Raw genomic sequence first — 15,338 nt, 5'->3', positions numbered from 1 at the left:
CCGTCAAGTTCCCAGTCCGTTGAAATTTTTCAAACAGATCCTTTATTGTATCGCTTTTCGGTCCTTTGGTTACATTAAACCTCCGTTGAAAACTTCGTCTTGTTGCAACAACACTGTGTTCTAGGTGGTGGAATTCCAACACCAGAAAAATCCTCTGTTCTAAGGAATAAACCATGTTGTCTACAGCACACTTGCACGTTGTGAACAGCACACGCTTACAGCAGAAAGACGACGTACAGAATGGCGCACCCACAGACTGCGTTGTCTTCTACATCTTTCACATCACTTGCAGCGCCATCTGTTGTTGAAAATTGTAACTACTGTAATTTCGAAAGTTTGTCCACTTGAAAATGTACTGTTGTCCCAAGCATATTGCAAAAAACGGTGTATTTCTATCGCTGCTCGTTTAGTTTTTATTGCCGTTTCAAATATACCGGTCATTTTTGAAACACCCTGTACATGCCTTTACTTTCTTTCTCTCTTTTTATTCCTTTTTAGCCTTGTGATATTAGTTGATTGCTCCCAAGTAATTCTACTATAGCAAATAACCAATTCATGTGGTTTTAGAATTTTGTTTTATATTGTCAATTTTGTTTTATATTGTCCTCATAAACACATCTTGAATACTAATAATTTTACTCTAGTTCATTCATAGCAGGCCTGTGTAATTCGTTTAGGTAGCTTGGCTCCCCATACTACTTTTCCTAATGTGTTTAAAGCCCATGCAGTACAAATATGTAAATGCACACTTCTAACATTCTATTTCATGTTTCTCATTTCATCGCTTATCTTTCTCTCTTGTTATTTTTATTTTTTAGTGAAAAGGTACATTTACATATGAAACTCCTTTCCTCATAGCAAAAAAAGTAATTGAAAAAACATTTTGCACCATCCTTATGATCTCTTTTTCAATGGTTTTTTAGCACAAGAAATCCCTATGTACAGTGACCTATGTAATGGAGGTAAAGCTAACTAAACCTGTATTCTCAGTGGAGTTGCATATGTCTCCAGTTGTGAATGGAGCAATGCAGTTTGTGTACAGTGTTCCTCAAAGGGTCTTTTCAAACTTGGGTTATGCTCACATTGTCACTTTCTGGCAAGAACATTCATTAGGAAAAGTTGATCACCGAATTTTCATACAACATGGCAACCACTGTTGTGATACATGTCACATTTAAGATGCGTCTTATAGTGGTGGCTTCTGGTTAACAATAACAGCTTGTGACTGCTACACACAAATTATGGCTTGTGAGCACCCCACAATGAAGCAGTAGAACTGCCTGCTACCTTTTTGGAGTTATCTGGCAGGACTGTTGACTCAGGCAGTGCTCAAACATTTCCATACAGCCAATGAAGCCTATAGATGTGCTTTATGAATAACTGTACAAACCCCAAAGCACTGTGTTATGTGAAGAAGGTGGCCAAGAGAACACCTGGATTAATGATGTTGGTTTTCATCATCAAGCAGTGTAGAACTTGGCTATTGCCTAGTAATAATTGTAGAAGTTCGACGCGCAAGTCGCTGAAGTGGTGTCGAATCGGAAGACTTGCACCCAGCGAATGGTTTACCTGATGGGAGGCCCTAGTCACATGACAAAAAAAATTGTAGAAGTGTACGGAGACAACCAACTACCATTATGCATCTCAAGTATGCAGCCCATATGTTCATCAGAGAGGTGGGTCACTCCTGTTGTAGGAGAGAAGAGGGTCACTCATGTTTTATGCTGATATCATGTATATGTGTTGGACACCTCTCATTGCTGTTAAGGGCAATTTTAGGGCTGTGCAATATGGAGGACAGGATCTTCCTGTCTGCTGTCCATCCTTGTAGTTAATGCTTTGGTGATGGGCTTGTCTTTGAAAATGAAGATGCACAAGCATGCGGTGAAGAAACTAATGCCACATGCTGCCAGACGTACCAGATACACAGGGAAGATACTCTCTTAGGCCCATTGTTAGTGCAGTCAGTTCATCTTCCTATAAACCTGCAAAACATCTAGCAGCATTACTAACACCCAAACTAGAACATTGCAAACGGCATGCTGTTAATTTGAAAACGTTTGTTGATAAACTCAAGAAAGTGAAGGTAGACTAAAACAACATAAAGGTTAGTTTGACTGTAGTGTTTCTTTTTACATGGGTGCCAGTACAAGACCACAGGGTGTCCCTAAAGTTTCTATTTTTGATCATCAGGTCGTTCCTCTACACCTTAATGACAATGTACTGCCTGTACCATGATGAATGTAATAAGATGACATGTGGTACAACGATGAGATCCCCACTGTCTCTGGCTGTTGCAGACATCTTCATGGAGAAAATTCTGACTCTATAACAGTGCATACAATTTGCTTTCTACAGTGTGTTGGCAGTACTTTCCTGGTAGGGCCACACTGTGAAAATCCACTGCAGCAGTGTGTTGATCACATTAATGATGCCCATCCCAACATTACATTTACTGTAAAGATTGGAAACCAACAGAAAATGAATACACACTGACTTGTATTTGAAGGCAAATAGTTCTCACCATCTGGTACACAAGAAAATGATCATGAACACATAGGTACACAGAGCAAAGATTATTTTTGACAATGACCATCTACTGTCTGAATTATGGAATGGGAGACATTGCAGTTGCTTTAATGTACTTTTCACAAAAGATGCCTCATGAATTGGCAGAAAAGCCCAAGGCGTCTATGTTCTTTCCTTACCACGGGCCAGTGACAAGCAAGATACAATGTGTGCTGTAGAGACATGGACTGAGACCAGTATTACCAGTATTCTGGGCCACCTCCAAGAGAAGATATTTTATGGTCCATTAAAGACAACGTAGGCCTGTGAATGCCTGGTGCGTATGGTGTTCTTGAAAACGCAGCTGTATCTACATGGGCCAATTTATTTGCACTGTTGATGTATGCTGTGCTGAGAAAATACATCACATTAAACAAAGGGTGCTTGAAAAATCAGCTGTGGTTGAATATTCTTGTGAATTTAAAAAGGGAAGTGTCCTGCCTCATGCATCATAATGTTGTGGTTTCGTTATAGGAGGTGACTGAGATTAGAATAAACAACAACAGTTTTAACTGAGATCAGGGGTAACCAGTTAGTAGGGCATGGTTGCAGGCTTTGAATATTTAGTAGAAGCAGAGACAGATGCTTGACACTTATTGGAAGGTGAGGGTGTCAGATTCGAACATGGTGTCAGCACCTTCTACCACCTGCTGTCACCCAGTCCTGCAGCAGACAGGAGCTGCTATGACCTGCCTATTAACCCTCCTGACCCTCTGTGTAAGTCCCAGATGCTGTTATCATACCTGTATAAATAGAGCACTGTGACTGCCCTGGTGTTTAGTGCATTTTTTACTTCTGATGATGGTGACAGCTGTTGAAAGCTGAGCATTTTATTCAAACTGACATGGCTTGAAAACTGAGAAGATTTTGGTCAGTGCATGAGAACATTGCAACCACCCCATGAACACCTTCCTCCAGGAAACAGGAATCAGTCAAATGGAATGGCCTGAAGTATCTGCTAATACGGACCCAACTGAGTATTATTGGGCCTAGCTGAAACCTGCAGTGCATCATTGCAGGTACCAACCCTCCTCACACTCTGGATGACCTCAGTATGGCATCTGTCAATGAGTGGCTTAGGCTTGGGCAGCAACATCTTGACTACTGTGTGGACAGCATATCAAGGCGAACTCGTGTGTTACAATGCACGAGGTAGAGAAATGTGGTATGGAATGTCACACAGTAGCAGGTTTTGATTACTCTTTCATTACCTGCTCACCTTGAATACAAGGTCACAGACATTTGCAAATATGTAGGTGGTGCAAAAATGTTTTGGTCCTTTTTTATATTAAGCTAATAATCAATAGTTGAAATCAGAGTGCAGTGAAGATAACATAGATGAAACGTCAAAGGGAAAAAATAAGTTACTTAAACAAAAACATTTGGAGGAATGTTTGCAGTCATATAAATTAGAAATTTTGGTCTTTTAAAAGATTTCATTTTGACAGAAATAAAAAGTAAGAACCAGGCAACAGAAAGTTTAATAAGAATAGGTGCTTGGGGAAAGGGCAACTTGTATAAAAAGCCATGTAAGTGTTGCTCTTATTTTGGGCATAGGTAAGTAGGTGATGCCATTCCATCTCAAGTGTTTTAATATTACTTTCTCTACTTTTACTTCAACTTTTTGAAAAGAAGCAGTAAACACTGCATGATAAATTACCAAGCTATGATTTATACAGGGCTCCAAATACAGCAACTATTGGTCCAGCTCCACGAGTGAGAAGCCCAAGTTCCACTACATTACCAGCAACTCTCTTTTTGCTGTGAGTTATTTTACTAACATTATTGTATGTGCATATTAAGTACCAGAGTTTGACATTAATATATTACAGTGAGTCTGAATAATTGTTGGTCTGTATCTGACCAGCTTAAGAAGACGTATGTAACAAGAATTTTTTTTTTCCGCTACATTTATTGCCAGAGTGTGATGATCCTTCAGGGACTACTAGAGAAGACAATTCATGTAAATAATGAAACTGAAAGTAAATACACATTTAGGACTCTTGAATTGGTTAAATAATTACACAGAGAGAAGTTCTGTTCAAGAATTTGTTTCAACTGGTCTATCACACACAGTACTGAATGTGTAATTACATACACTCATGAACATTTATTCTCCTACCATATTTTATTGTCACAGTTACTGCATTTTATAAATTCCTTCAGTATGATGATCTCAGTAAAATTTTAAACTACGATATTAACTCGACTTGAGAACTGACTTTGTGCCAAGATCCTTCTCCTTCTGTTGTTTGTGATAACTGTCACAAATATTGAAATCTGGCAGGTTGTAATGCAGTCTTTTAGTAAACGAAAGAGTGACAGTGTAATAAATGGACGATTAAATTACAACTTTCTGTTCTGCTTTTAAAGTTCGTAGCAGATACACTGACCAGAGATGATCAAATTTAATAAGAATGAAATAGCAGTTGTTTAGTTCTTTTATTATGTGTCTTTTCTTGCAGTTTAGTTTATTTTGTTTACAGTTTTGTCAGTGAAAGGATTACATTGTTGGCCACTCATTCCTGGCCATTGATGTGTTTTTGTCTGTTGATCACACCAATGAATGTTCAATTTCTTTTCTTAGCTCCTCCATTTCTCTTTTTATTTCTTTTTTCTGTGACCTTTTGTCATCCAGATCAAATAGCAGACAGAGTTTGGGTCCAGATATCTTATTTGTTTAATCTGAATGAAAATGAAAGTTGTAGGTACTGTACAATTTACTGAGGGTTGAGTGGTATGAGAGAGAGCAAATGCTCAGCCTGTAAGTGAAAGAAAATGTGTTTTACATGAAATATGCGCTTATTTTCTGATATACTGCTCTTTTTAGCCAATTGTGGATCAACTCTTTCTACTGTGCAACATCCACAACTCTAATGCTTCTCAGTAAGTTCTGCAAAATACTTACCTACTGCTGCCATCAGACAACAGATATTTCCCAGCTACCAATTTCTCCAGATGTGAACTTAGATAGGGGGTCTGAGGACGCCATGGTTGATGAAACAATCCTTGCAGAAACCCAGTTTCTAATTTCCAAAGTACTTTTGTGAGCAGATCCATTGTCCTGAGGAAAGATGGTTATTTTTCCTTTGTGATCAGGGCCTCTACTCATATTTTTCGTTAAGTTAGTCGAAGACTTGTAGTGTTCACCAGCTACTGTTTTACCTTTTGTAAGGTAATCAATAAAAAAGCCCCTTTTGCATTCCATATAAAAGTGATCATAACTATTCTGGCAGATAAAATAAATTTTGTCTTCTTTGGTACAAGGATACAGGCTTCCAGCACTTCTTTGATGTCTTAATTGGTGAATCCATCCATAGTGTCAAAGTGAAACATAAAATCTACAGAAATCTTTTTAAAACAGTTCATACATTGCCAAGTACATTATTTTCACATTTGCTTTTAGTCACACAAAGCTTTCTCATAGTTAAATCTCCACATAAAATGTACCTTTTCTTTGTGCTGATATGGCCTCAGCTGTTTCACACGCATTTAGTTCTAGATGTTTCAGTATAATATTGTGAATTTTATTAATGTTATTATCTGTGATTGCAGTTTTGAGATTTAATTCATGTGCACAATGTTCAGCAGGACCATCCATTTCATAAGTGGTGAAAATGCCTGTTGGTACTTTTCAGAACCTTACTGACTCTTTTTCTGTATATCTCACAGTGGTCTATGCTGCAAAAGATGGTTATTCAAGCTTTTGAGAGGTGGTCACATTAAGTAACTAGAGGGTACATTTTTGAAAGATGTGCAAGATCTTACTCAGGATGTTTCCTATTTCATGTTCATGTAATATTTTTTCTGAACTGAACATACATATGACTAAATTATTGAGTCTTTCGTGGGGCTCATTTATATTTCAGGATCTTCAGCCAACATTTGTTAGCAAATTTTCTTATGTTTTGCCAGCACGCATGGTTGATGTTGTGAAAGATTCATACTCCATTGCCAGTGGCAAACTGGAGTCGATACAAAGGGCTGAGATATGAACCTATTGTGCTAAAGTCTGAGGGCTTTCCCCTGGTCATTATCACTATGGTTCTCCTCTTTCTACCTGCAACTGCCATTTGCAGCAGCATGGAGATTCAGGATCTGTTTGTCTTGAGGCTTTCTTCTTTCCTGCTGAAACTGTTGCCATGTTTGTGAATTTCTGTGGCTGCCCTGAAGAAGTGGGCATTGTAGCTCCTCTTCACAGTGAGAACTTCTGTGTCAGCAAATTTTATTATGTGATCAGTCTCACACCATGTTTGCAACGAACATGAGTCGCGGGGATTCACAAGCTTGCTAACATTGTCTTCCTCCCACTCTGCCATTACAAACCCAGAACACTGTCTAGCCTGTGATGTGTCTTTGCAGTCTACAGTGCCAGTGAACTTGAATTTAAAATGATTTGTGTTATCAGTAAGAGTGAAATATTTTTGTTAGTAGCTAGTTTTATGATTAAAAAAATTATGTGGGCTATAAATTGAAAGTAATAGCTTGTGCAGAAGAACATGGAAACAGAGCAGCTGAGCGGCATTTTGGCTCTTCACCACCAGAAAAAACCATTTGTGATTGAAGGCCTAGTAAAGAAGACTGAAAAAAAAGGAAGACTAAATGTGTAAATAGAGGATGAATACAAGATGACCAAAACAAGAAGATGATAATTTTCTGGATTTTAAATGTCAGTTCAGTTTTATAAACTAAGATTTTTTTTAGTCTGGCTGCAATCTACTAATAAAATTGGTAAAAATGTTATTTCTTAAAAAATTGCTTAAAAATTAAGGTGCATCTTATAGTTCATACCGTCTTATAGTCTGGAAAATAAGGTACTTATTATGCAGCAGATGGAGTGTCCACTGCTCCTCAGATTGCATTCCAAGAGCTGCTCATCACATCTAAGGTGCTGCAGCTCATGTATTCATCTTGCACATGTTACAAGTGTATTAATCATTTCTCTTTTCTGGCTTAGTTAATGATGACACTGGACTTGGCACCCTGTAAACTTAAGATGCGGTAAAGTTACATAAGTGACACCTTTGTCGTTGGGAAATGTGGCGAGGATCAGCTCAGTGAATTTCTAAGACGTCTGAACAGTGTCTATGCCAACATAAAATTTACTATTGAGATAGCAAAGGATCAACTTCTGTCTTTTCTAGAAGTGCTGCTTACAAGAATGGTGAGCACTTGGACCACACTGTGTTCTGAAAACAAACACACATGGACTCATATCTGAACAAACTGTCAGATCATCACCTAAGGCAAAAAGTCATATGCTTATAATATATTAATATGATTGTTATGTGTATTAGATGGACATGTGAGCTACAGCACCTCAGACACGAGGGGCAACATCTGGAGTTTGTTCTAAGGGGCAGTGGGTACTCCATCAGTTGCATAAGAAGTTTTGCATAACCTAACACTTTTCAAAGTGACTCACTAGATGGAGAAATGTTGGGTACAGCTTTCCTGTCATACATTCTCGGGCTTATGGGCAGAATTGTCCATATATTGCGTGAACAGAGCATGAAAATATTTCCAAAATGGACCAAGAAAATCAGAGAGGAAAGGGATAAAAGGGACCCTCTGGCAGTGTTGGGAATATACCACATACCATGTACATTTAGGAAAGCCTGTGTTACAATGACTGGATGATCCATCAGTACCAGAATTATCAAATCAAAATGGTATTGCTGGTTGGGGCAAGTGGAGAAATTGGCAACTGCAGAGCACATACTGTGTAACCAACCACATATTAAAATTTGCTGTCACACAGGTTCTCACTGTGAAGAAGAGTTACCATACCCATCTGTTTAGAGAAGCCACAGAAATTCACAAATGTCGCAAAAGCTTCAACAAGAAAGAAGATAGCCTCGAGGTAAATTGATCCTGGATTCCCGTGCTACAGTGAATGACCATCGCAGGTAGGAAAGAGAGATCCATAGCATTACAACCAGATGCAACAGGCACATATAGGCCAATCTTTGTACATAAGCTCAACTCTTGTCTGCCATCAGCAATGTGGGGTGGATCTTTGACAATACCATCTACTCAAGCAGACAAAAAATTAGGAAAATTGTTAATCACGAGTTGAAGATCATGGCACAGAAACCAACAGTCATACATATGACTGTTCACTTCATTTTGCAAATACTGTATATGGCCAGTGAATTCAGTTTTGTAGGAAGCTTGCTCGTTTCAGCAACTTCCATAACAGCAGTATATAATGTTTGTGTATTACAGAATGTTTGTATAAAATTTATTTTATAGACAGTCTGCAGTGTCTCATTGTTCTATCAGTATTTCATTATTTCTAACTGTGTTACATTTATACTGATATCCAAATCTACTCAATTTATATATTTAGTGGTGGAAAAAATGAGAAATTTTCTTCTTTTGCACACCGTGGCAAGTGTAAGAAGCAGGTTGATTCCTACAAAGATCAGATTGGATATTTGTGCCGATAACTCTTTGTCGTAACTGATTGATTTAGCTTTAAAAATCTCAGATTGCACTAGGGATCCTTCTGAATTGCCCTGTTGGTGGCTCATCATCTGGAATAATATGGTATATTGTGCATTTCAAAAATTATTCATGGCTCAAAAACGAAGTAATAAGCAGAAGTGCTGTAAGGGTAGGACACACGTATCAGATTCCACTGAAATACTGAAATAATTAAAAAGTGGTTAAAGTGTTTTTATGTTTCTGTACTTTGACCACCTGCTGTCTTTCCTCTTATTTCATCTGCTTTCTAATTTCTTTTTGTTATGTGATGTATCTAATTTGTTGAGTAACAGTCTTAAATTACTGTAGGAAATTTCAACATCAACATCTATCCCCCTGTTCATTGTTACACCTGAACCAGCAACTTCCAGCACGACAAAGATAGTATATAAATGGAAACCAGTTACTGAGAAGGTAAGTTTCATTTTCATTGTTATTAATTTCAGTTTAATGCATGTTTGTGCATGAGTATGGTACAAAATGAAGAGAATGATGTTAACTGCATGATATTTTACTTCTTTTGATAATTTTTGCATGAGTGCCACAGGAACTATGGGTTTAAAATTATGCTATAAACACAAAGTTAACTGTCTACTTTAATGTGTAACAAATACAATTATGAGAGCATAAGACTGTTGTATTTGTCAGGAATAAGTTTTAAATATGAGTGACTCACATTTTGAAGGATTAAAATTATGCAAGGCCACATAGCAATTTTGTAGAAACACACCAACTTGAGAATTTCATGTAAATGCAGTTTCTTTGATGGAATAAATTCCTTAATTATCAACTAAAAGTGAGCCAATAGCACTACTGGTAATTTTTTTCTTCGTGATATTATTTCAAGGAAAAGTTAGTATGAAGAAGTTCTAATGTGGCGAATTATGCAGATTTTCATAGCTGTGGATAATTTTCTAGTAAATGACTTTTCATTGTATAATTTTTTCCTGGCACGAGTGACCTGCATTATCAAAGAATAGTGATCTGCAGCAGGTGTATAACCATTACCAGAATTATACTGTCACCAGAGATGGGAGTTGTGTTAGCATGTAGTAACATTATGAGCCAGAACTATTGACTGAAATGTATAACATGAAGCACAGTTCACAATTCTAATTCAGCTGCTGTCCCTGTTAGCATTGTGTTTTGTTCTTTTGATTCCAAATGTATACAGAACCCCAAGTGTTACTTCAGCACATAAAGAAGTGGATCTTGTTCACCTTTGGCTGTTATCAGACCCATGCTGATTGTCATCAGATCCCCTTACGCAAGATTTGCCAAGTAGAATATCATTCATAGCTGCTATCAATTTAACCTTAAATGCAACTATTCATTCATCCTCAGCCATATATATATATATATATTTCCCCAAACCAAAATATCAAAGAAAACAAATTAATGATATATGTATCTAAAAATTAACAAGAAATTGTTGATAGTCAACCTACATGTTAATACTGTACTTGTCTGTGGTAACATCATGTTACCCACTACACTTTGCCAATGCTTTGCATTTGTGCCAGTGAAATGTCTGCTAATGAGAAGTACAAGTGTTGGCATAAAAACTCAGAAAATTATCCTGTATGTAACTGATCACTGTAGGGAAAGTCAGATGTACAATGTGAGTGCCTTATAACAAGTAAGTGAGATATAAAAAAAAGTTTAAATGCTTTGTATGTATCCCATTAGTTGCAAACTAGATTCCATTTTGTAGCATAATGTACAAGGCAACACAGGAATTCAAAAAAGTATATTGCTTAGTGGAAGATCAACAAAATGAAAAGGATAATTGCTTCTCACCACATAGAGGAAGTGCCAAGTCACAAGTGGGTGCAGTGGAAAAGACTGCTAAACATTTAAGATTTTGCTAAAAAAAGTCCTTTTTCTGAAATAGAAAACACACACATGTATCCACACAAGCATAACTTAAACACATACAGCCACTGTCTCCAGTCACTTGGGCCACAGCATCCAGAGACAGTGGCCATGTGTGTGTGTTATGCTTTCGTGACTCTCTCTCTCTCTCTCTCTCTCTCTCTCTCTCTCTCTCTCTCTCTGTGTGTGTGTGTGTGTGTGTGTGTGTGTGTGTGTGTGTGTGTGTGTATGTGTGTGTGTGTGTGTGTGTGTGTGTGTGTGTGTGTGTTTTGAAGACTTTTTTTGTCCAGAAACTTAAATACTTAGCAGTCTTTTTCATTATGCCCATCTGTGTCCTGGCACCTCCTCTATGTGGTGGCTATCCTTTTCATTTTGTTGTTATTCCATTTTCATTTTGTTGTTATTCCATCGTGGACTTTCCATTTGTGGAATATCATTGATATATATAATAAGAAATACAGTGAATCAAGAACATAATATTGCATTACCCCAAGCTTTTCAGCATTTCACTTAGATTCATATTTGTTTACAGTTCATTAATGCTGGGAAAACATTTTGCTCAAATATTTTAATTTGAATGGAACATTTGATAAACTTTCATTTAATTCTACAGAGCTACAATCAAGCAAGAATATACCATTTTATGTACACTGAGATGCCTTTTTTCACTGAATGGTGTAAGTGCCGCATTCATAAAGAATAAATTAATTTCATATTACTGAAACTTTCGTGAAGCCAAACTGCAAGTGTGACAACAAATATGCATTTAGTGTCTGCTTTCTGAATACAGTGAATGAGCATCTTTCGTAATACAATTTGTGTGGTTGTCATACTGTAGACCCTGAGATAACGAGAGCCAGGAGGGTTTGTTTGAAAACACTAGCAAGTAAACAAGTATGTTTATGACAGCTGATTTCACTGCAAATATTTAAGTGAACATCCAGCTGACATTGCCTTTGATCAAATTTAATAAAACAACAAGCAACATAGCAGTATGGTACAGTGTACTCATATTCCGTTGCAGTCTGTTATGTGTTAAGTGTCAGATGTGAATGGAAGGAAAAGTTTAAAGACAATGTTTTCAAATAAAATAACTCATTGAATTGGTAAACGATTCTGTAAAAGAGGTGAGATAGTGGTGAAATTTATCATCAGCATGAAGCTTTATGTACAAGAATTTGTAGGAAGATAAGAAAAAATCAATGTGGCATTAAAAAGAAAGTATCTAAAATTTTTAATATACATCTGGTGATGGCCAAAACTCACATGACAGCAGTTCATATTTGTTTGAATTTATTAAACATTGGGAAGTCCAGGATTGAACAACAACAATGTGAAAGGATAGATCGCTACTCACCATGTAGAGGAGGTGTTGAGTTGCAGAAAGGCACAATGGAGAAGACTGCTAAAATATTAAAACATTTGGATAAAGTCTTTTTTCTACAGTAGAAAACACACACAAGGAAATTCACACAAATACAGCTCACAAACAGATGACCACTGTCTCAGAGTGCTTGGACCTGACTGTGACTGCATCTGAGAAAGCAGCAATCCATTGCCCACTGGGATCCCAGTTCTAGCTCCCTGACATAGTGGCCATGTGTGTGTGTGTGTGTGTGTGTGTGTGTGTGTGTGTGTGTGTGTGTATGTGTTTTCTACTGCAGAAGGACTTTGCCAGGAAGTTTTAATATTTTGTAAGTCTCTTTCATTGTGTCTCTGTCTGTGAATAAGTGCCTCCTTTACATGGTGAGTAGTAATCTATACTTTCCATACTGTTTAATATAAAAATGTGTGATTAGAATAACCTTCAGATACTACTGTAACTATTAACACAATAGCTAGTCATCATCTATAAAAAGCACTACTTGTGATAAAACAGTGGCTGTTAAACTGATCCCTTAGCATGGGATGTAATGATTTAAAATGTGATAAGGATGTACTGATAGATAACACTTTGCTTTGGTTCAGTGGGGATTAAACTTTGAAAAAAAAAATTATAAAAAAGAGCTAAAAGAATGAGTTAAAACAATTTGTACTCTTTAAACATTAAATCATTTATCTTTACTAAATGTATAACTGAATCTTTAATTTTTCTAAAAAAATCGTCTTCATTATATTGACAGCAAAATCTTGTTGAAAAGACCACCGACAATGGCATATCCTCAACAAAAACTGAAAAACTGAACATTGCTACACAGTTGCCCATACAAACAAATGCTCAGACAGTCCCTTCATCAACTGTGAGCAGTACTGAAGCAACATTACCATTGTCATCATCAACCATGACTATATCCCAGATCACAGATAACATATTGCGTGGAGTACCTAAACTTGAGACTGCTGCTACCATTCTATCTGGCATCAGTAATCCACAAGAGATGACAACCCCAGTGATCAGTGCAAGTGAATCAACAAGCAAACTATCCACAGTTGAAAGGATTGGTAGCACACTTTTATCATCAGTGCCAATGATGAAAGAAAGACTAACTACTAGTGCTAGAGTAACCACAGAAAGATTCTTGTCACAACCAGCAACATCACCATCACCCCCGCTGAGTATTAGAGGCTTGATTTCGAGGGTTCTGGTAAGTACCTGTATGTTGGTAATCTCGAACAACTAACTGTTACAATAAAATCATAAATAAAAACAAATTACTAAAATAAATACATGCAAAATAAAAGGTGTCTTGTGAAGTTATAAGTTAATGTACTGAAAGTTTGCTTGTTTTGCATAACAGTGAATAGAATGTAATTCTTCCAGAATGAATTTTTCACTCTTAAGCATAACATATGCTGATACGAAATTTCCTTGTAGATTAAAATTATGTGTCAGACAGATACAAACTTGGGACGTTTTTCTTTCACGGCAGAGGCAAAGGTTCCAAGTCTGTATCTCAGTCTGGCACACATTTTTAATCTGCAAAGTAGTTTCATATACCTCTTGCTTTGAAGGACGATTCTACAGTACTCAGATCAGTAGGTATATGGTGCTGACTGTGAATGTTGATATTGTACAGAAACATATTATTCTAGATGCTGGCTGCAAATTGTTTTTGCACTTGTGATTTGTACATTAGTGTCATCGTTTTACATGTGTTTGAGTATATGGAATTTACTTTGTTAGTTGAATGAGTGATGAGGCAGTCATAGCAGCTTTTTACTGCCTACAAATGTGATGTTCAGTAGCAATTCCAGATTAGCCAATGCCATACCTTCCCTGGTACATATTTTACAACAAAGAAATTGATTCCCCCCCTCCTGCACCCCCTCTCCACTGCCAATAAGAGAGATTATTCAGAAGTCATACAGGACTTGTGTAGGAAGAACTGATTGGTTTAGGAATTTTGTGGGGAGTAGACAAGTGTGGTGTCTCCATTATTGTTTTTCGTGGTGATGGATGAAATAGTAAAACAGACAAAAGTTGCTTATGGAAGAAGGGAGATGAAGTTACTGCTACCTACTGCTTATGTTGTGTTGTGGGAAATTAACAGAAAGGATGTACAAGAGCAACTGGACATACTAAATGAAAAAGTTGGGAAATGAGGCATGAAATGCCCTATGTACAAAAGTAAGATTATGGTGGTAACCAGAGAAGATGCAGGAGGGAAATGAACAAGTAACATTAAAAGGAAGGAAATTGAAATCGTGGACAGCTTGAGTAATTTAGGAAATGAGATAATGCAGAATGCAAAGGTGGAGGCTGAAATTAGACAGAGTTGTAACAGAGCAATGCATTTTGCAAGGGTATGAGGAGCTTAGTCTGGGAAAGGGAGCTGCCAATGAAATGTACATAAGTAAAAAACATACTGTACAGCCATACTGATATATGCATCCAAACTAGTGAAATGAAATTACAAAGTTGAACTTTAGGAAAAATAAGGAGAGACAGAGTGAGAAATGATGATGAAATGAAGGAAATTGAATTAGGAAAGTTGAATGATGTATTCGAGAAGAGTAGGTTAAAATGGTTTGGACATGTAAACAGAATGAAAGGAATGTCAAAACAAATGATGGAGGCCTAGTTTCAGAACAAAAAGGAAATCCAGAGCAAAGTGGATTGATTTGATCAAGACCAGTATAAGAAGAAGGAATCTGGACTGAAACAAAATAGTTACAGAAGAATGGTGGAAAGACAGCGGAAAGTAGAGAAGTACTACCTTGATGGTGGATAACGGGAAACAAAGATGACAATAAACTTTCAAATATTGACAATGGGGATACTCTCTGTCATGTGATGTTTTCAGTGCCTGTCATCTGCACACATTCAATAATATAGTGATGTGTCAGTTATGTATTTGTTCACATTCATTCAGCACTCACATGAAATTATAAAATGTTAGGAAAGGGATAGTTCCTACTTGCAATATTACATAAAGTTTGATTTCACAATTAACCTGAAACTATGT

General features: G+C 37.0%; 1 protein-coding gene across 4 annotated transcripts in view; it reads left to right on the top strand.

Annotated features, from left to right (window-relative positions):
- LOC124788136 (mucin-5AC-like) overlaps positions 1–15,338 on the top strand; it is a 91,610-nt gene that overhangs the window by 55,504 nt on the left and 20,768 nt on the right. The window contains exons 4-6 of one of the 4 annotated variants that reach the window (XM_047255274.1): positions 4,248–4,331; positions 9,367–9,471; positions 13,056–13,517. In XM_047255274.1, coding sequence (XP_047111230.1) covers positions 4,248–4,331; positions 9,367–9,471; positions 13,056–13,517 — 651 coding nt within the window. The remainder of the gene's footprint in view (positions 1–4,247; positions 4,332–9,366; positions 9,472–13,055; positions 13,518–15,338) is intronic. The other 3 variants (XM_047255278.1, XM_047255276.1, XM_047255277.1) reach the window with 3 other exon arrangements.

Source organism: Schistocerca piceifrons, chromosome 3 (assembly GCF_021461385.2).
Source record: "Schistocerca piceifrons isolate TAMUIC-IGC-003096 chromosome 3, iqSchPice1.1, whole genome shotgun sequence".
In the NCBI taxonomy this organism is placed as follows: domain Eukaryota; kingdom Metazoa; phylum Arthropoda; class Insecta; order Orthoptera; family Acrididae; genus Schistocerca; species Schistocerca piceifrons.
This window is presented reverse-complemented; position numbering and strand designations above follow the sequence as displayed.